Source organism: Osmerus mordax, chromosome 7 (genome assembly GCF_038355195.1).
Source record: "Osmerus mordax isolate fOsmMor3 chromosome 7, fOsmMor3.pri, whole genome shotgun sequence".
NCBI lineage: Eukaryota > Metazoa > Chordata > Actinopteri > Osmeriformes > Osmeridae > Osmerus > Osmerus mordax.
The window spans coordinates 15,852,247-15,871,944 of NC_090056.1; the positions used below are offsets into that span (position 1 = coordinate 15,852,247).

The window sequence follows — 19,698 nt, forward strand, 5'->3', positions numbered from 1 at the left end:
TCTATCTACAATAACATCAAATAAATATCCCTAGGTTATATTCTGTTTGTAAAATGTATTGGTATTCAACACCACTTTGCATTAGGAAAACCGCTGTATAGAACTATCACAACAGCTGTCCTTGTTTGAAGATGATGAAACGCCTGGCGAGATTCTGTAATAAACTCCTGTATTTTCCATCCAGTCAAAGCAAATTGACCACGCAATTCTATTGGAAGTGAGGCACACCCTGGCCGTTATGATCTCTGATTGGTCCGCTGCCTTGTTTGTCTCACCTCGTCTGATGCTTCGTTAGCTGACGTCAGACAGGATTTCCCCTACTTTCCATTTTGCATCCTTTCCCGTAACAAGACTGTGGAGCGCAGACTGAAAGCTACGTAAGACGCTTATATCAGCATCCCATTAGTCTAATAATGCATGTAAAGTATTTTGAAGCTATATGATCTTGATTGCCACTGTTCTCGGTAACTTGTTTGCGCACTAATAGGCCCTACGGTCTCTATAGGACGCTATATCTCTTACTCGTACCGTGGAAGAAATGTCTGCCTTTTCAGCAAGTCAGGGCGACGGAACCGCTAAAATTGACTCTCATCAAAAAAACATCCCGGTACATGCGCTGCACGACCAACAGCAGACTGTATTTGTCATACTTGACTCTATGGACGCCGTGAATTTAATAAGGTAGGCTAAGTCTACACAAAACCTAACACATTAGTAACCCATTCTACAACTTGCCAGACAACACACCAACAACGTGTATTTGTTTCATTTTATTTCTGTGAGTTGTTTTTGCTAAGCAAGCTAATGGTGCAACTTTGATGTGCCAATAGCCTCAATTGCCTAGGCTGCTACGGTCCAAGCGAGCCAACAAGTTAACGTTTTTACAAGGACTTCTGTCTACTAGCCGTTTTAAAACGGGTTAAACGGAGGTTGATATCCACTCAGTGGTTTAACATTCAGTGTTAGCTGAGATACTCTCCTGACGAGATGCTGAGATAGTCACCAAATCACCTAGGCTATCTGAATGGTAGTGACATTGAAAGATCAATAGGATGGATTTAATAACATCATGTATGGTAACCATAACCATTAATTATAGATCACGATGGATTGTGAAGGTTAGCTGTAATCTTAACTATTTAGTTTATGAAATGTGGGCTATATTTGATATTTTTATGTTTTTGCTATATGACTGTGTTATTATGCCAGCCAGCCATGAGAATATATTCTGTGGGCATGTCACTGCATGCAGCAGACCACACTGGCTGTTTGTCTGTGAGAGGGAGAGGGGGAGAGGGGGGGAGGGGGGAGGGGGGGAGGGGGGGGGGGGGCCTCTGAGGGAAGAAGTTCAATGTATCTTTTAAACAGAGCCAAGTTTAAGATTGAACATTTACACATGGGATCATTCTTTCAACATCACGATGATTGTATAATTATGTTGTTACATAACAGTGTCTGTTTATAGGAGTTATTCACCTCCCTAAGCTGTATAACCAAACATGCCAGAGTTAAACTGTGCCTTCCGTGACAATAAACCAGTAAACTATTCTTTGGATGGAATGCATTTTAAAATCCCCCTCATAAAAGAGATCCAGCCTGGATCTCTAAGCCTGTTCGGCCATGCTGTTACTGCTGCGTGTGGAACTTGTCTTTGGAGGGAAGTGACTCAGCAAATCCTCTCACTCAGTCTTGTTTTTATGGCTTCTGCTTCATACAGATCTTTACCCTGCCTCAGCGCCACACTAGGCTTCTCAGAGAAAGAGAGAGACAGAGAGAGAGAAGGGGGGGGGGGGGGGGGTGTTGTGTGTGGTTGGTGAATGAATGTGCTATGCTATGCTGATCTAAAGAGGTTTGTGCTTTGGGGAGTTAAATCATTGCCTTTTTTGGGAAATGAAAGAGCACAGTAGACAGAGTAGTATTGTGGATTAGCCCTTTATTCAGTACGGCCTTGACCATAGTATAAGACCAGTTAGTCAACACATTTCTTTACTTCTCAGACTGATGTTCTTGGCTGATAAACAAGCCATCTTTCTGTCTTCATCATGTAATTGATTGGAATCTAGAAACTTGAAATGACTAGTTAGTGGAAGCCTACATTTCCTGATTTTTTTTGGAATTTGTGATTTTGTGTTTGGAACCAAGTATCTGCACATATGACATAGTAGGCTAGGTCTATTTTAATATTTACATAGGCCTAAATATGAAATGGTTGTCTCTTTTTGTCCTGGTAGACTAGATATGTAAATATAATTTTACTGCCACTTATCTGTGTTACACATTAGCTTTCAATCTTGAATAATGATAGATTAATGTTCTTTATACAATAATTGAAACAGCAATTTTTGATGGGCTGTTGTTTTGAGGGCTGACAAGTGGGAAGCGCAACCGCCCCCTCTAGCGGCGATAGTATAGGCCCATTCTCAATGCATTTACTTGCTTCCTATTTTTAGAAACTCTATCGATGTCTTTCGAGCTGAAGGCTATTCGCAACTTAAACGATTTAGCTTGCAAATTGTCAAAGGACACGACGGACAAGCCTGTTTTTCTAATCGCCTACGCTTTTGGAACGCGTCATGACAGACTTTTAACGGGGTATAGTTGAACGTCGAGTAGCCGATGTTTTAAATGTGCATTTCCTATGGAAAACCGGTGAGCTGAGCAGAGTCCAAACATGGCCTCCTAAGCAATTCGTAAAGAAAAAAATAATTATTTTGTCCCAAGTTATGGTTTGTTTAGTATTTACCGTCATTCGTCTGTTCTTTATTGTGGATTTACTAAATCGCTTTAGTATAAAGCGAATAAGAAAATACCTTTCAGCGGACAGGACCGATAATGGAATTTAACCGTTCGGGTCCAGGCTGAGTTACGCACCACAAAATCAACATTTATTTTCACAATTTAATGGTGAGTAGCCTTGCTAAAATACTTAAACAATCGGTTTAATCACATATTCTAACTCCTGTGAGGATTCGGGCTGCTGTTTGTTTCCAATAGCGTGTCATTCCTCTTGAGTAATTCTAGAATTTGACATGTTGTAGACTAGTGTTTACGTTCTGTACATAGTCCGGGGAATCTCGACCCCTTGGTGTAGACGAACAGCTATTACACCTGTCGGGTCTACGTCTTTTCCCACAAATTATTACAAGTTTACAAGAGGCACACGAATCGCAAATAGGATTACCTTGTTAAGACGTTTTGTTACACACGTTCTTTTTGTAACTGTTCTGAATATAAACTCTTTAGGTAGTTTTGCTGTCATATACACTAAATAACTGCACTAGATTTGGAAACTTTCTGCTATGGACTATATATTTTTTCCTTAATGGAATATATTTAACACCTGTTTTGTTGGCTTGATAGTAAAGGATTTTTCTTTTGGAATCAAGAGCCACCCTCTAATCCATTCTGTTAAAATAGTTTCAGACAATCTAACAGCACAAGGTGATCAATATCTAGGTAGTCCACATTTTGACGCTCAGAGTGCAGTGGTCTTTGTATGCATTAGAGTACGGTAACAATGGTGTGTTTTCTGTCACCACATAGCCTACAGCCTTATGCTGCCCCACCCACTCACTGTAAAGAACAAGTTGAAACCAATAACAGGTCTGATTACAGAGCACACGGCTCCTGACATCACATCCTATTACAACATCATTATAATTTGATCGCTTATCCTGATTTATTCATGTATTCATCAACGGCAGGCCCAAGATGTCATGCATTGTTGTGGTTCCAGCTCAGTAGCTGTGGGGAAAAAAAAGTCTAGACCTGGGGCAGCCCAGCCAGTCCCTGGAGAGCCATAGTCTGGAGGGTTAGCTCTCCAGGGACACAGCTGGACAGGACCGCGGTTTGAGTCGGTTGTGAGCTCTCTCAATTCTAGTTTTCTTGTCACAGATATATTAATAGTTGAAAATGAAACAGAAACAGATACCCTAAAGTAGAACAGGAGTCCTTTGCGCTCTGTATTTTCTGTTCTGTGTGTTCCATTGCTAACGTTCCGTGTTCTCTTGTGTTCCAGCTTGGAGCCTCTGCTGCCAGAGTCAGGCATCGTAGCAGACATCGAAGTGGAGAGCATCCTCACCTCTGAGACTGACACCTTCTACCAGATCAAGAGCCAGCCCATAACTCTGAGGTAGAAGCACATGCACACGTTTCAAGGTGGAGCCCTTAACAACTCAAGGTTCATGAAAATACGCACAGAAACATACGCAGGGAAGAAAATATTCCCTCCACTAGCATTAGCTTCTGCTCCTTCCATGTTTTTTTTCTCATACCTGTCTGCCACTATTGTGTTCTTTGAAAGGTTGTGTGTGTGTGTACTTACGTGCTGCATAATGAGGAGAGAGGGAAATGGGAGGTAGGGAAAAACGTTCCAGTTAAGCAACTAACAGTTTAATACAGACTGGTTAAAGCAGGAGATCCAGTTACTCTGTGTGTGTGTGTGTGTGTGTGTCTGTGTGTCTGTGTGTGCACCCAGGGACAGCAGTGACTCAGCACAAATTCACCTGTGTTCCTGGGAGACAAGCATGGTGTTTATACAGTCTCATCTCTCACGGAGGGAAAATATAGAACAGGAAGGAACACTCATCCAGTAGCCAACAAGAAGCTATCAATTCTTGTTTTGTTTTTTGACAAAAATAAACAGAAGTTTATCTTTGGCACACACAGCCTTGGATTTTAACTGCGATGTAAGTCTTAGTGTGTGCAAGGGCTGAGATCAGATGGTGTTACGAGTTCCAGTTCTCCTCTGGGACTTCCCAGTGAATCAGCATAGGCGGGCCAGATCTCAAATGTGATTCTCTCCTCATCTTCAGAATCCTTGCTTCTTTCACATCAGAGTGAAGATCTGGGACGAATGGGACTCGGTGTTTAAGTAGACAGTTTTGAGACCCATCCTTCGATTTTCCCTCATTGATCTATGAGACAGAATTGAGACCGGCCCTGGTATTTGTCAGACAGGAAGTGCGGGCACAGTGAGGTGGAGCCTGTAGTCTTGTGCAGAAACTTACTTTGCCTACATCAAGCGTATTGACGCAGGCACCCCCACCCTGCTTTCATCCCTCCGCTGCAGGGAGCACCACCCTTACTGTCCAGTCACACAGCTGATTGGCTGATCTCGCCCTTCCCCTCTGTCTCCCCCCAGCCCGTCTGTGACGGCTTGTGACTCCTCCCCCTCGCTGGCCTCGGTGACGACAGGGTCCGTCATGTCGTCCCGCGTGCTGATGCGGCAGGAGCTGATGAGGCAGCAGGCCCGGGAGCAGGAGAGACGCGAGGCCCAGCAGCAGGCCTCCAGCGCCCTGCTCCGCCCCAACGACCCCTCGCCCGCTATCTCCGTCTCCCCGGCCCTCACCTCCGCACGACAGCCGCCCGCACAGGTGCCTGTGGAGGTGCTCAAGGTAATACTGAAAAGACGCACGCGCATCATTACCGTTCTTCAATCAAACCCGTTCCCTCTCTCTCTCTCTATGACTTGCCGCTGTGTCTCGTTTACTCTCTGTCTTCCCTTCCCTCTCTCCCTTTGCTCCCCCCCCTCCTTTCTCCCTCTCTTTTTAACCCCCATCTTCTCCCCTCCCAGGTCCAGACCCACCTGGAGAACCCCACCAGGTACCACATCCAGCAGGCCCAGCGCCAGCAGGTCAAGCAGTACCTCTCCACCACCCTGGGCAACACGGCCACCAATCAGACGCTGGGGGTGTCGCCCTCGACCCAGTCTGGCTCCGCCCCCGAGCTGACCCCTGCGGTCAGCAGCACGCCCAGCAGCCCTCTGGCTGTGCTCAGCCTCAGCTCTAACAAGGAGGAGGTAGTATGACTGTTCATTGATCACACACTCACACGCACTGAGCTAAGAGCTAACTCAGGTTTTTTTGATGTTCCTTCCAGATGACCAACTGCTCGGTCTTTCACTTCCTTTAACATTCACACCAGTTCCTCCTTTATCGACAATAGCTGCATGAGTTAAAAATGCTCTCCCGTGTGTGTCCTGTGTGTCTGTGTGTGTATGCCACACAGTGCTGTCAAATGCCACACCGTCAGCCTAAAGACCCCGGCACGCGTAGCATAACGTGGAGGCTGGCTAGTGGCTCATAGAGGAGCGTTCAGCTCCCTGAAAAGGTCTGGCGGCCTGTGTCTTCATAGTTCAGGAACGCGGGGCCACACACATTAACTCACAATAACTCCATAGGCTCAAAGAAGCTCTGTCAAAATACAACTGTGGACAGTCAGTTAGTTGTATTGTGCGTTGATAGAGATTATGCCAAAATATGGTAAATTTTAAGAAAAAGTAGCGTGTTCTGAAACCAGAGTCAGACTGGGGAAGATCTCTGAATCAGGCTGTCAGTATAATATCATCTCTGTCTGTGGTTTTAGTGGTTCTGTCTTTCAGACTGGCTCCCTAACACCTGTCTGTCTGTCTGTCTGTCTCAGATGGAGGACGTGATTGATGACATCATCAGCCTGGAGTCCAGTCTGAACGATGACTTCCTGACGCTCATGGATGCTGGCCTGCAGCTGCCCAACACGGTGTGTGTTTGTATGTGTGTGTGTGAGTGGGCTGTGATGAGGTTCAGATATGGAGAGATCAGCCAGATCAGTTGTGATCACAGCCAGAGGAAGGAACACTGTGCTCAGAGCAGCAGTGTCTCCAGTCAGTGTGTGACACTTCCTCCTGAAAGCAGCTGTGGTTTGTGTCAAGAGAGATAACTTGTTGAGCTTGTCAGAAGGACAGAGGAATCCTGCAGGCCCGTGTGTGTGTGTCTGAAAGAAAGGGAGAGGGAGAGAGAAAGACAGGAATCCCATGCTGGTAGTGGAAGTAAACATAAAGATGTAACACATGTCTACCAATGACCACGCCTGGCTTGACCAAGACCACACTAGGTTAGGCTGGGGCTGGGTTAGGCTATAGGTGAGATTCTGTTCTGCTGGGCTGATTTGGACTAAGCTGTACTAGGTGGGGCTAGACTGAGAGCTGTACTGGGCTGGGCTGTGATTGTCTTGACTAGGGGTCTAGGGTGACTTTGTCAGAGCCAGGCAAGGTTAAGCTGGGTGGGAGGGGTCAGTGTGCTATGCACAGGCGCTTGGGTGTGTATTTGTGTGTGTATGCTGGGTGTTAGACACTGATAGCTTACTGTGGAACAGAGCATAGCTGTTTTTTTTCCCTTGAAGAGACGTTTCCCCATTTCTCAACTGTCCCCAGTGCTCTGCGAGAGAGAGAGAGAGAGAGAGAGAGAGAGAGAGAGATAGATAGATAGAGAGAGAGAGAGAGAGAGAGAGGGAGGGAGGGACAGAGAGAAAAAGAAAGAAAAAGCAGGGACGTGAGTCGTGAGTGTTAGCTTTGTCTCAGAGCAGAAGATGAGGATTTTGGTGTTACTGCCGGAGCATGAAAAGAAAGGAATTAAGACTGAGGTATGCTGTTTTTATAAACATGTTTTACAGATCACAATTTGGAAAATGATCTCTTGACATGGTGAGATTGCAGTTTTGTCGGGGTTCCTCTCAATGTCATTAATTTTAGTTTGGAAGTCAGCAGTTAAGTTAAGCATGGTTAGCTTGAAACGGATGCATGTGAAGTTGTACTCAGGATGTCATTAGTCGTGGCTCGTGTGGTGTGCAGCGTGGGTTTGTGTCCCTGTGTAGCGTGGGCCAGACCACATGGACTCTGATAGGGACCTGAGCGGGATAACGAGTAGATTGTTGATGATGAAGGCTTGCATAGTTCAAATCGTTTTATATATTAAGGAAAGAGGAAGACTGAGAAAGCATGCATGGAATTGTAGTGCTCGTTGGATCTTATCTTAGCCTGTTGAGCAACTAAGCTTTCAGCTCGGATCCTCTGGGTACACACATGCTGTGGCCTGATGGAGGTCTGGTGTGCGCTGGGCTCTTTGTGGGGCTGTGGATGTTGCACCGCGGCAGGGGCCGGGCAGGCCTGGGGAGGCAGGGAGCGACCTTGTGTGTTCCACAATGTAGCTGCATCCCCAGAGGTCCACCTGAGGACTGGGAGAGGTTACAGTGTAGTACTAGTCGGCACTCCAAGGTCATCACTGCAGGGAGGAGGACACATGTAGCATCTCAAGCTGGGGCTACTAGGTGTGTGTGTGTGTGTGTGTGTGTAAGTGACTTGTTCCTGTCTCCAGCTGCCGGTATCAGGGAATCTGCTGGACGTGTACAGCAGCACTGGGATGGCCACGCCCACCATCACTGTTAGCAACTCCTGTCCTGCAGATCTGCACAACGTCAAGACGGAACTCTCCGGTAAGACCTGCGGAGCCTCAGTAACCAGGAGCCTCTGCTCTGTACCCTGCTAGTCCTCCACGCCTCCCTGTACAGCTTCTCCATACACACTGTCACCCCTTGGATCAATGAATCACTACAGAACCTCCACCTAGCCCACTCTACACCTACTTCACTAAATCCCCTCTGCCTAGCTCTCTTCATTCCCCTGCCCTCCATCTTGCTGTAGATGTGTGCATCTCTCCATCTTGTCCTGGCGTTGTCTGTCTTGTCAGTCAGCATTGGTGACACAAGTCACTTCCCTCTCTCAGTCCCTCGTTCTGGTCCAGTTTCCACACTCTCCTGTCCCACTTCCCTGTTTTCCAGCATACTCTGCACCCACACACACACACTCATACCCAGACACACACACACACACACACACACACAGACACACACAGCCGCAGACATTCTCACGCACAAAGACTTGCATTGTCCTCCTCACACTCCTATTAGATATGCTTAATTTAGTTTGGTTTGTAGTATTAGTCATTGTAACTTATTCCATGAGCTGAGGAGTCATGAATAATCACAGCCCTTTACCCTATCTGCTCTCTCTCCAAGATATCACAAACCTCGGCTTTCCATGAGCTGGAGTCAATTGTGTATTTGGTGAACTAATGATGATATGATTTGTCTTGATTGTGTTAGTAGATGTGGAGGTGAAGGCTATAATGAAGGAGAGACAGAAGAAGGACAACCACAACCTGAGTGAGTGCTTCACCTAAGCTGCTGACATAGGCCTTCACGAACACAGAGTGTGGATCTCTACTTAGCGTTTTTCTAGATTGCTAAGATGATCTGTTTTACAAGCTGAAGAACACTGTCATGCTTGTGATGTTGTACAACACAAGCCAACAAGCACAGCAGTGTTCTTTTTTTTTGCAAAAGAGTACATTAAAACATTAGATCTCAACGGATACCAATCCCTCCCGTAACTATGAACCTCTTCTGACTGTGCAAGACTTATTTTCACAATTGCTCAACCAGCAATCAGTCTGGGCTCCTACATAACAGGTACATCTTGTAATGCACCATGTAAGTAAATACTTTTTGGAAAATATCCAGTGTGATAAAAACATGTAGCCTGAGTGACAGGTGAAAGCTGCTCTAATCCTGCTCTTGTTGCCTTTCTTGAGATGCCTTATTTTTGCAGTGTTTCCGGAGCCATTTCTTTTTTGACTTGTATTCTTCAGATATAGAGGGCAGATTAACGGTCAAATGAAAAAAAGATATACATGTACATAGAAAAAACGTGTGAAGTTGTATGTTTTGATGACAGTAGTTTAATTTGTTTATGTATGTTTAGTTTTGAGAGTCTGTGTTCCGGTTTTGGGCTGTTTGTCAACAGTTTTGACAAAGTAAATTCTGTTTGGGGGGAAATCAATTCTCAAGCAATTTAGAAAAGCTGTTATAGAGAAGGAACCAGGCAGACATGCTGCTGGAGTTGCTTGTGAGGCCCACATGAAGGTGAGGAAGTGTGTATTTGTCCTCCACAGTCGAAAGGAGGCGGAGGTTCAACATCAACGACAGGATCAAAGAGTTAGGAGCTCTCATCCCAAAGTCTAGTGACCCGTAAGTACCCATGGACAGAAATGTGTGTTTATGCGTGGGTGTGTGGTGGGGAAGTTGAGAGTGTGTGTTGGCGTGTGTAATCATGCGTGCGTGTTCCTTCCCTGTCACTGACCCCCGTGCTACGGGGACAGGGAGCAGCGCTGGAACAAGGGCACCATCCTGAAGGCCTCGGTGGACTACATCCGCAAGCTGCAGAAGGAGCAGCAGAGGACCAAGGAGATGGAGACCAGGCAGAGGAAGCTGGAGCACGCTAACCGTAGCCTGCTGCTGCGCATACAGGTCAGAGCTCACACACACACACACACACGCGCATACTCACACAGACTTCTATGAATACAGGTTAGACACCCACATGCATTGAGGCACATGCACACACACAGACACACTGTTACAGAGTCATCCGTTGCACTTATGGGCGAGAAAGCGATCCCACATAGATGCTCAATGTTGTCTGACTGTGTCTTGTTTTGTTGTCTGCAGGAGTTGGAGATGCAGGCTCGTGTCCACGGCCTCTCTAGCTCCGCCTCCTCCTCCCAAGGCTCCTCCTCCCTGCTCAGCCTGTCCCAGCCCCTGGACCCCAATGTGGTAGACTCCAAAATCCTCCTGACCCTGGGCGGGACCAACGCCGTAGCGGCGTCGCACGCCTTCCTGCCCTCGTCCGATGGCATGGCGATGGGGGTGAGCAGCCCGCTCGACCTGGGCGCCCTGAGCTTCGCTGAGCTGGAGGACCCGTCGGCCTCCTCCGTGTTCTCCCCTGGCCTGCTAGCCGACATAGGCCTGGGGGATATCTTGATGGATGACGGGGGGGGGCTGTCCCCCGTGGCGGGGGGCGACCCCTTACTCTCCTCAGTGTCCCCCAGGGCTTCCAAGACCAGCAGCCGCCGAAGCAGCTTCAGCATGGAGGAGGACATGTAGCCAGGGCCGCACACGCCTTTTGGAATGAGTTTTTCAGCACAGCAGGTCCAGCAGGAGGAAGCAGAGATGTGCTGGGTGATGAATTGCAGCGTTGTTATCAGACTGCGTGGTGGAGCTTCTGTTTAAATATTCTCTCAGACAACAATGAGGATGAGGATAAAGCAGCCTTGTGTAAAGGCTTGCTAGACTGATGTAGAAATGGAGTAGATTGTTAGGGAGAATTCCACAGGGAAGAGAGAGAGGCTTTTTTAGCATTAAAAGGAACATAAATGGATCGGAGTGTAGTCTACAGAGGCATATAGATACACATCCTAGATATGCACCTATGTTTGTGTCTCTGTTTTTATTGTTGTGTAGTTTTAAAACCCAACAGCATTGAGCACTCTAAAAAACTGATGCAAGAGTAGGATTGGGGCATATTGTCTCAGTGAAACTAAAAGTTGTGTTCCAAAAAGCCAGATAAGTTTCATGTAAAATTCAAAACCATGGCAATTTTTTTATATACTGTTTTGTTCTTTGTTTTGCATGACACCTTTATTTAAAGGATTTTAGCCTTTAACAGAAACAAAAAGGGATAGTTTTATAGTGCAGCACTTCTTAGTAGCTAACATACCTAGTTTTTATACAGTCCTCAGGAAAAACAGACAGTAAGGAGATTTAGACTGGACAGATTAGACAGCCGATGTGGAGTCCCACCAACCTGACGATGAGACCTGAGCAACTATCAGTCTTCTGAATAACAAGGCATGTTGGTCCCAGAGGAGGGTCAGAGGTCATGGAGCTCCTTGTTATTGACCAGACTGACTGTGTTTTTACTGTTGTAATATCTGATAGGTTTCCTCCAGCGTGCAAACAAGCCAGAGGGGCCAGAGTGCAGGTTAGACACGGGGGGGGGGGGGGGGGGGGGGGGGCACCACTCCGAGGCTGTTCTGGTGTGATACTGTTCTGCAGGGTAGACCATGTAGCTGCTGGATGTTAGAGGGGCCTAGCAAGAGCACGTCGAGGGTTTGGACAGACCGCAGGGCCACTGACCATCAGGGTGCGTCAGTTGTAGCTGTCAGTAGTGACATCAGGCACTGACACCATGCTTTAACAACATGTTAACCTGACTTGTGGTGGTGTTGACGGTCTTTTGTTTTGTAGATGTTCTGATCATGGGTCTATTCAATCAATTTTCTTAATTGACTTCCCATCCTATTGTTTTTGTACTGGCATAAAAGAGCGATATGAACAGCGGAAGGGGAATCAAGTCTGTGGTCTTCCGGCATCTATACTGGGTGCTATAACAGAGGAGGAAACTTCCAGAACTACAGTCTTGACTCCCTTCATATGCAAACAGAATTGACATTTTGACAATTTACAGTTTATACCTAGTTAGTCTATGTAAATATTAATTGTACATAACTCAGTATAGCATTATGTTCTAAAGAGAAAAACTTTTATTAACAATTATTTTAGTGTAAAAATGATAAAACACTCACCTATATAAAGTTATATGGTAGCATTGCATATATTGGGCCTTAATTCTTTTCTTTTTTTATGATATATGAAATATGTCTAATATTCACTCTTAACTACATGGTGCAGAGGGTGTGAATGTGTTCATGGGAACATCGGATGGCTCGAAGCAGGAATACTACACTAGGACTGCTTTGTACGTCATGAGCATTGAGAGAGTAATATGAGTATATATAGTATGTAAATGCTGGTCATTTCAACCATGCCATTGGCCTGCAGAGAAATTCAAGGTGCAACAAGAATGTGTCCTTTCCTTTTGTGAAAGTTTTGCAGTAGCCAATCAGTGGTCATTTCCTGGTCCTGTATCACCTTTTCTTCCTCTTCTCTCAGGCATTACTAGTGTTTTGTTTTGAAGGTAGACTCTGTGATGTGATGTCATATCTGGTATGCTGGTCAGGAAAGGAGCCTCTGCAGCATGTACTGATGGCTGAGATGCTTGTCTTTCAGCTGTGGGTAGTAGAGCTCTGCTTGTTTCAGGAGTGACAACATCATCCATTGTCTAGCTGTAGAGTTTAGACGTTCTGGACTCCTTTCAGAGTACCTTGTATGATCATGTTGTCTTGTTCAGTGTCTCCCAGAACCAGATACCTTCAACCCACACCTGCTCATAAGACGGTGGGAACTGTTAGTCCGGGGATTATTAGAAACAAGCAGTGTTCTGATGGATCATGTTATCTAGGGTTGTTTACATCCAAAACTTGTCTGTGAAATGTCCGTTCTGATCAAAAGTCAAGATTTCTTGAAAGGGATTTTTGTTCATCAGCTGTCAAAAGTGTGTTGTCCAAGTAGACATACTGTCATACTGCATGTGTTCTGAGACTGCCACATGTTTCCTTTACTGATCATTGTTTCATTTTTGATAGAATCGTAATGCTCTATGAAGAAAGGTAATAAAGATGGAATAAAGAAGAGACAGTGTGTTTTTGGTATGTTCCTTTGTGGAGTTACGTCTTCATAAAAATTATCATCCGATAATTATCAAGACATTTTTCCTTCTAATAGCAGTTAGTAAATTTGAGGTGATCAAAATGCTTTTTATTCACCATTACCACCAGGGGGCAGCCTTTTGTCACTTGTCATTAAACCCTATTAAAGGTGCTGCTGGAAACTGGCAGCCTGCTCACAAGTAGAATGCAAGAAATCTATGGCCTCTGATCTTACACACGGAAAAAAACACATGCTTGCACACACATTCTCAAACACACACGATAAGACCAGCGTGTTACGGAGGCACACTGTCTCTTTGTTCTCCATTTCCATCCCTCCCTGTTGTAAAATTAGAAGTCATCTCTTCATAAAAACACATTTCCCTCCTCATAACTCTGTATTAGCTTTGGACCCCGTCCCTGCAGTGCTCCCTGCCCCAGGCAGTGTTAGTGGAGCAGAGCCCAGGCTATAGTATATCCACCCCAGGCTGGAGCCACGGTGCAGGGTGGCCCTCATGCTGGGCAAGGCCGGACTGGGCTGGATGGCCCACAGAGACGCTGTGTTTTCAGAAGCATCTGATATGTTCTGTAGTAGGAGGGCGATCCCGGGGAGTTCCCACACAGGCAGGCCCTGAGCCGGCCTGGGCCTGGGCCTGGGCCTGGGCCTGGGCCTGAAGTTGACCCCATCTCTGATGTTGGATGGGAGACGAGGTTTGAAAGAGGAGGAAAGGGAGTGAAAACGGAAGGTGAAAAGGAGATGAATTGGAGAGGAAAGATAAGGCGAGTATCAGATGAAGAGAAGTAGAAGGAAGAAAGTGTGGAAAGAGGGGAAGAGAGTGAGACAAGGAGAAGGAAGAGATTTCGGGTATTAGAGTTTTTATGATCCTATCACGTAACGTATCAAGATGGAAACTGTCTTCGTTTGCAGCAGTATGTTTTCCAGTGTACAGTGCATGATGTGAACACTGTAACAAAAGCTACCTCGAGAGAATTCTGCTTTATTTCTCTGCAGCCAAGGTTCCACACCTACAGTCAAGATCTCATGGCACTTGTGACTGCAGAACTTCTGTTATGCAAGTTATGTCAGTGGTTTCCATCTGTATGACTCACAGGGTCTGTGTGTCCATCAAGCTAAAGCCTTGCTATTGAACTGACTGGTATCTGAAAGCTAAAATGGATCATGATCAGTTCAGGCTCATGATGAACTGATGGACAGTGTGATGGACAGATTGATGGATAGATTGCTATTGGATGGTCATCGTGGATACCAGGCGAACGATGATCTGCCTCTCACAGCAACCAGTACTGATGAAGGGGCGGAGCTGTGAAAGCTGCTTCCTGTCTGAGAGGATGGACATCTCTTTGATGTTCGGCTGGCTGCAAGCGGAGGGTCACCGGGGCAACGACGCAGGGCTGGGCTGGTTGCTCCCCGGGGCGTCAGTGTCAGCAGGGCCTGTCATCTCAGTCACTTCCTCCACTTCCTGTTGTGGATGGCCTGGCACCATCGCTACAATAAACACCCTCTTCCTTCCTGTTCTCCAAACCCGGCCGGACCAGCCCAGCACAAGCACCAGTGTGCTGGACAAACACACAGATATCCCCCTGGAATCATCCATCTAGACAAACACACAACTATCTGTGACTTGGTGTGAAATGTCTGTACACCGTAATGTAGGTGCAGTGTGCAGTGTGACTCATGAAGACAGTTACTCTACTTCTCCTGGCTCCTGCTGGGTTGCTCCAGGAATGTTTCAGTTCCCAAAAAGGTCCCTGGGTCTCTCTCTTCTCCTGCTCTCCCCTCTTCCTCACACAACTGGATCACTGCAGCACCGCGCTGGGCATTGTACTTTACTCTGCCCTGGGACAGTGAGCTAATGTTTTGTAGAAGAATCAGAGAATATGTCATGCTATTGGTACGTTTATCATCTGCAAAGGTGTGGCAGCTATCACGTTACATCTTGGAGGGATCTCAACTCCTTGTTCTCTCCTAATCTTGCTCTCCCACACACATACCGTAACAGTTTGAGGTGTATTTCGGAGATACTTTCTAGCTTGGGGTAGTGTACAGTAGAGGCCAGATATCTCTGTCTGTCTTTCCGGTGTCATCCTGCCAAGTCTAACAAAGGTTACCAAAAACACTGGGTTAGAAGGTTGAAAACAGGGGGTGGATATTGTTCAAGAGATAAAGTGTGTGTATGTTTCTAATTTCCTGACTAAGTTGAAAGTAGTTTCATTCAAGTTTCATTTGACCATCTGCAGCTACAGTAATTCTCAGAATCCTTTCCAGAGATTTACAAAAGAACATTTAAAGGATTAAACAGAACACTCACAACTGAAAGTTTGGTTCGATTCTGGCCAACATCTGTCTCATGGTCTACATTTGTCAAACACACCTGTGTAAACCCACTTTGAGCACGTCTGTGATGCGCTTGAGATGTCTGAGTCTGCACTTTTGTTCCTTTACATCAACAACCTCAATTAAACTTACCCCAAATACAACAATGCTGACACATTCATAGCTATATTCTCAGTCAGCACACATGCAGACACACAAACATGGACGCACAGCTAGAGAACAGCTGTAACATTCAACACACACAGACTAATATTTTAGGACTCCAAGCCGGCCTCATGCAGACCAGATTCAGCACACTGGGTCTACCACATTCAGTCGTGGAAATCTACATCCTACTGTACGATGATGTTAAAGAGACAGGGAAACAGGAGAGGAAATGGATGCTTTAACTAAAATGAGAGAAGAAAAGTTGCATGGGAAAGTAGTTCAGGAGAGCTGAGCTCTCTTGACACAGCCAGTTGAGGGGTGATGTCCTGACAAAGAATCCATTCTTAGTGTTTTTATGTTATGTTTTCAGTATATGTATAGGTAGTAATTCAGAATGCATACTGACAATAATCTGAATAATTGAGAATAAGTTTAGCTTTTGAGCTGACTGAAGAAAAAATAAAATTTTCCCAGATAAACTGGAAGTGGTTTATTCATATCACATTGATAAATAAAGACAGTGACAACTGCAGGATTCACTAGAAGAAATATCCCAATCCTTTAGTTTTCTTACTTAAGAAGGAATATAACTCACTTCACAAATTTCGTAGAATATGTGTGTAAACATATGGGCTGTTTAAATCATCCATCTGTCTAAGAAGTGACTGTCTCTTCAGAAGCTGAACTTAGGAATTCATTGTTTGCGTGAATGCCTTTGAAGGCTGAACATTTCAGTGCAGCTTACTCAACCTTTGCTGTGGCCAAACCTCTGTCTAAACAAACAAAACAACAAGACAAGGCGGAGCAAACATGAGAACACGTCACATGCACTTCAATTGGTAGAGAGGTGTTTGTGGAACAAAGCCACTCTCAGATCTGGACCAAGCCTCAGGGGGGTCCTTAAAGCTTATCTTCAAAAGTCCAAACACTGCTGGTAATTCGTGTTTATCATCCCCCAGGTCTACATCAGTTCCTAGGAGCAATGAGGGAGTCAGTTCAGGGCAAACCAGCCCTGGCCTAAACTGTTTCTTTTTTTTAGTGAAATATCCCTTTAAGTGAGTTCAGGTGTAGGTCGGGGACTTTTCAGTCTGCAGTCCAGTTCAAAGCAGCATGGTAGGTGACATTTTATTGGGATAATCATGACAACTAAACTGACAGAGACTATTAGTGACAGGGTTCCAGAGGCCCTTTGGTCCTGTAGGCAGGGACACATTTCCATCCAGTCTGTTGTTCACTGCTGGTCCTAGGCAGGAAAGCAGATGGAGCAGCACTCCAGACAGATCTCCAGACAGTCGGACGACTCACAACAGTCCTCCAATATCCCACAATCCCACAGGGCAGAGCAAGCGTCCTCGTCACAGCAGGCCATGCCCCCCGAGGCCCCCTCGCCACAGCAGCAGAGCGCCTCACAGCCCATGCCACACGCCAGGCACTGGGACAGAACCGAACACAGAGACAGGACCTCGCAGAACAGACAGGCCAGCACACAGTGAACACAGCAGTCTGGACGGAGAGAGGAAAAGTTACGTTCAAACACAGAACATAAGAGATGTATGCATCTCTGTATATATACACTCCATATAAACATGTGAATAAGGTAAACATGGTGCAGATAGCAGCTATCAAAGTGTGCCTTGTGAGATAGAGGCCCTGAGAGTTGCATGTGGCCCACTGATAACAGCTGTCTCTCGCTCACACACACACACACGCCCTCAACACCTCGCCGGCTACCTAAAGATACCTTAAGATACCGTAAGATACCATAAGAGCTCAAAAACGGTTCATACATCACGTAGAAAGTTGTCAGAGCCACAACATTGTTAGTAACCGTGAGTGCTCAACACACAAACACCACTTTGTGTTTCCTGCATCTGAAGCCTGAGGTGATCTGGGTCCTCCTCACCGTCCCCTGCCACCTGTTGGATCTGGGCTGCGTCACTTTTGAAGGACTGCTGGCTCTTAGTGGCGGAGGGCAGACGGTTCTTGTTGCCCGGGCAACCCTGGCCTTCTTGCCCTCCGTGACCGTTACACTTGGGAGGCAGAGGGGGCAAGGAGGCAGACGGGGGAGTGCAGATGGGAGGGTCCCCCGTGATCTGGGCCTCTGGCCTGGGTGAAGAGTCCTCCTTGCTCGGGGGGTCCTCTGAGAGAGGGGGTTGGGAGATAGAGAGATTGACAGAGAGAGAGAAAGAGGGAGAGAGAGAGAGAAAGAGAGAGACAGAGAAAGAGAGAGAAAGAGAGAGGGAGAGAGAGAGAGAGACAGACAGACAGAGAAAGAGAGAGCGAGAGAGACAGAGAGAGAGAGAGAGAGAGAGAGAGAGAGAGAGAGAGAGAGAGAGAGAGAGAGAGAGAGAGAGAGAGAGAGAGAGAGAGAGAGAGAGAGAGAGAGAGAGAGAGAGAGAGAGAGAGAGAGAGAGAGGGGAAAAGATCAGAGATAAATACTATCCAGCCTAGCTCATTGCAGAGTGACACATAAAAATGACTTATTACTATGACTATAAGGAACAGATGAATGAAACATTGAATAAAGAGTAGCAACCTTACCTTTCTGCGTTTTGTGATTGGTGGACTTGTGGTTAGGCAAGAGTCGAGCAACGTCATTGGTTGAGAGATTGTCTGTCATAGAATCGTCACTGTCTCCATCCTCCGTTCTATCAGTCTCTGAGGAGAACTCTGTCATGTGCACCAACATGAAGGAAGACTATGTCAAATCTATGGTACTTGACAGATGATAGCACAAGACAAACACTTTACTAAACAACAGCCTTATAGGCATTTAAATCCAAATGGACAAAACAAAGAGTGTTTCAAATATATTTCACCATGCAACTCTATTACACAATCTTTACACAAGTAGTGTCACACAGGAATAGGAGCGATTCCTCCATAGACTAGTCTCACTTGTGTGCTCTGGGAGTGTTCTGTTGGGTAAAGGCTGAGTGATGATGGGGCATTCAGACTGCTCCAGGCCCTTAGTTGGCCCAGTCTGGGTGAGACTAGTCTGGGTGTTAAAGCTACCCTCGCCTCCCTGAGGGGGCACCCCAGCTTCCATGGTGCCAGTCTCCTGTCCAGATACCTGGAGACTTCCCTGGGGGGATACACAGGGAGGAGGTTGCTTACAAACATAAAGAGTAACTCCCCTTCTCTCCATACCCTGGCTGTACACTGTAACTGAAAATGTAGGTATAAGAACTGAACTTTAAACTTGGAAGCTGCCATATATATAAGTGTAACCAGGCAATAAACAATTTGTGTCTGCGTGTGTGTGTGTTTTCAGAGCTAAGAAGGAATTAAAAAGTGGTACACAAAATATTATTTATGAAACATGCATCACACAAAAACATCCGTAAAACAAACTATGCTACATAAGGAAATCCCCCCAAAACACAAGCCATACAGTATGTGAATAAAATATTCTCACCTGCGCTTAATTTTTGAGCCAGACTTTTATCTCGTTTTTTAAATATTAAAAGGTTAAATAAAACGACATGAAGTTAACACCCAGCTCCTGTCGGATATCCTTCCATTTGTACTGCAGACCTTTGCAGCTGGGTCTGAACGTTGTGGGGAGGCAAAACTTATTGAGTGCTTGAGCGTCATCAACGACCACCCCCTCTTCCTCCACAAAGATATGGCACCATGGACGGTACAGTTGTGTTTAAATCATTAGAGTTCACCCGAGATAAATCACTGTTGCGCAAGGCTTAATGGCCCAGTTGGAGCCCGAATGTTTAATATATATTTTCAGTGTAGCCTACAATAGTTCAATGGCTCAGTGTTTTTGTAGGCTAAGATGTAGGCCTATTTCTAAATGTAACTGGTATTGACAGACTTACAATATGTAATACGCTAGTCAGATGATGCGTTGTTATTTTATAACAATACTAGCCTAAAAGAGGACACGAAACATTTCGATTTAAAACACAAAAGATTAATTCATTTGGTAGAACAGACAGTATTTAAAACAATCAGATTATTCTGATGTTGCAAATATTC

The 19,698-nt window shown here is 45.7% G+C and overlaps 2 protein-coding genes across 9 annotated transcripts; one reads left to right on the top strand and one right to left on the bottom strand.

The window, feature by feature from the left end:
* Positions 1-357: 357 nt before the first annotated feature.
* tfe3a (transcription factor binding to IGHM enhancer 3a) lies at positions 358-13,185 on the top strand. 7 transcript variants are annotated; one of them, XM_067240498.1, is made up of 11 exons: positions 2,493-2,649; positions 2,789-2,904; positions 4,019-4,132; positions 5,144-5,396; positions 5,576-5,800; positions 6,424-6,519; positions 8,133-8,250; positions 8,920-8,979; positions 9,768-9,843; positions 9,954-10,122; positions 10,324-13,185. In XM_067240498.1, exons 4-11 carry the CDS (start codon positions 5,205-5,207, stop codon positions 10,756-10,758), a joined length of 1,371 nt encoding a protein of 456 aa, XP_067096599.1. In that variant the 5' UTR covers positions 2,493-2,649; positions 2,789-2,904; positions 4,019-4,132; positions 5,144-5,204; the 3' UTR covers positions 10,759-13,185. The 7 variants fall into 7 exon arrangements, with proteins under 7 accessions (XP_067096600.1, XP_067096593.1, XP_067096595.1 ...); XM_067240499.1 differs by lacking the exons at positions 2,493-2,649; positions 2,789-2,904 and adding an exon at positions 358-377; XM_067240492.1 differs by lacking the exons at positions 2,493-2,649; positions 2,789-2,904 and adding an exon at positions 422-681.
* A 3,001-nt stretch (positions 13,186-16,186) lies between these two features.
* zgc:113363 (uncharacterized protein LOC791449 homolog) lies at positions 16,187-19,247 on the bottom strand. 2 transcript variants are annotated; one of them, XM_067240501.1, is made up of 5 exons: positions 19,124-19,247; positions 18,604-18,790; positions 18,247-18,375; positions 17,609-17,845; positions 16,187-17,208 (listed from the first exon to the last, which is right to left on the bottom strand). In XM_067240501.1, the coding sequence occupies exons 2-5, from the start codon at positions 18,752-18,754 to the stop codon at positions 16,949-16,951; spliced, it is 777 nt and encodes a 258-aa protein (XP_067096602.1). In that variant the 5' UTR covers positions 18,755-18,790; positions 19,124-19,247; the 3' UTR covers positions 16,187-16,948. The 2 variants fall into 2 exon arrangements, with proteins under 2 accessions (XP_067096602.1, XP_067096601.1); XM_067240500.1 differs by having other exon boundaries at positions 17,561-17,845.
* Positions 19,248-19,698: the final 451 nt, after the last annotated feature.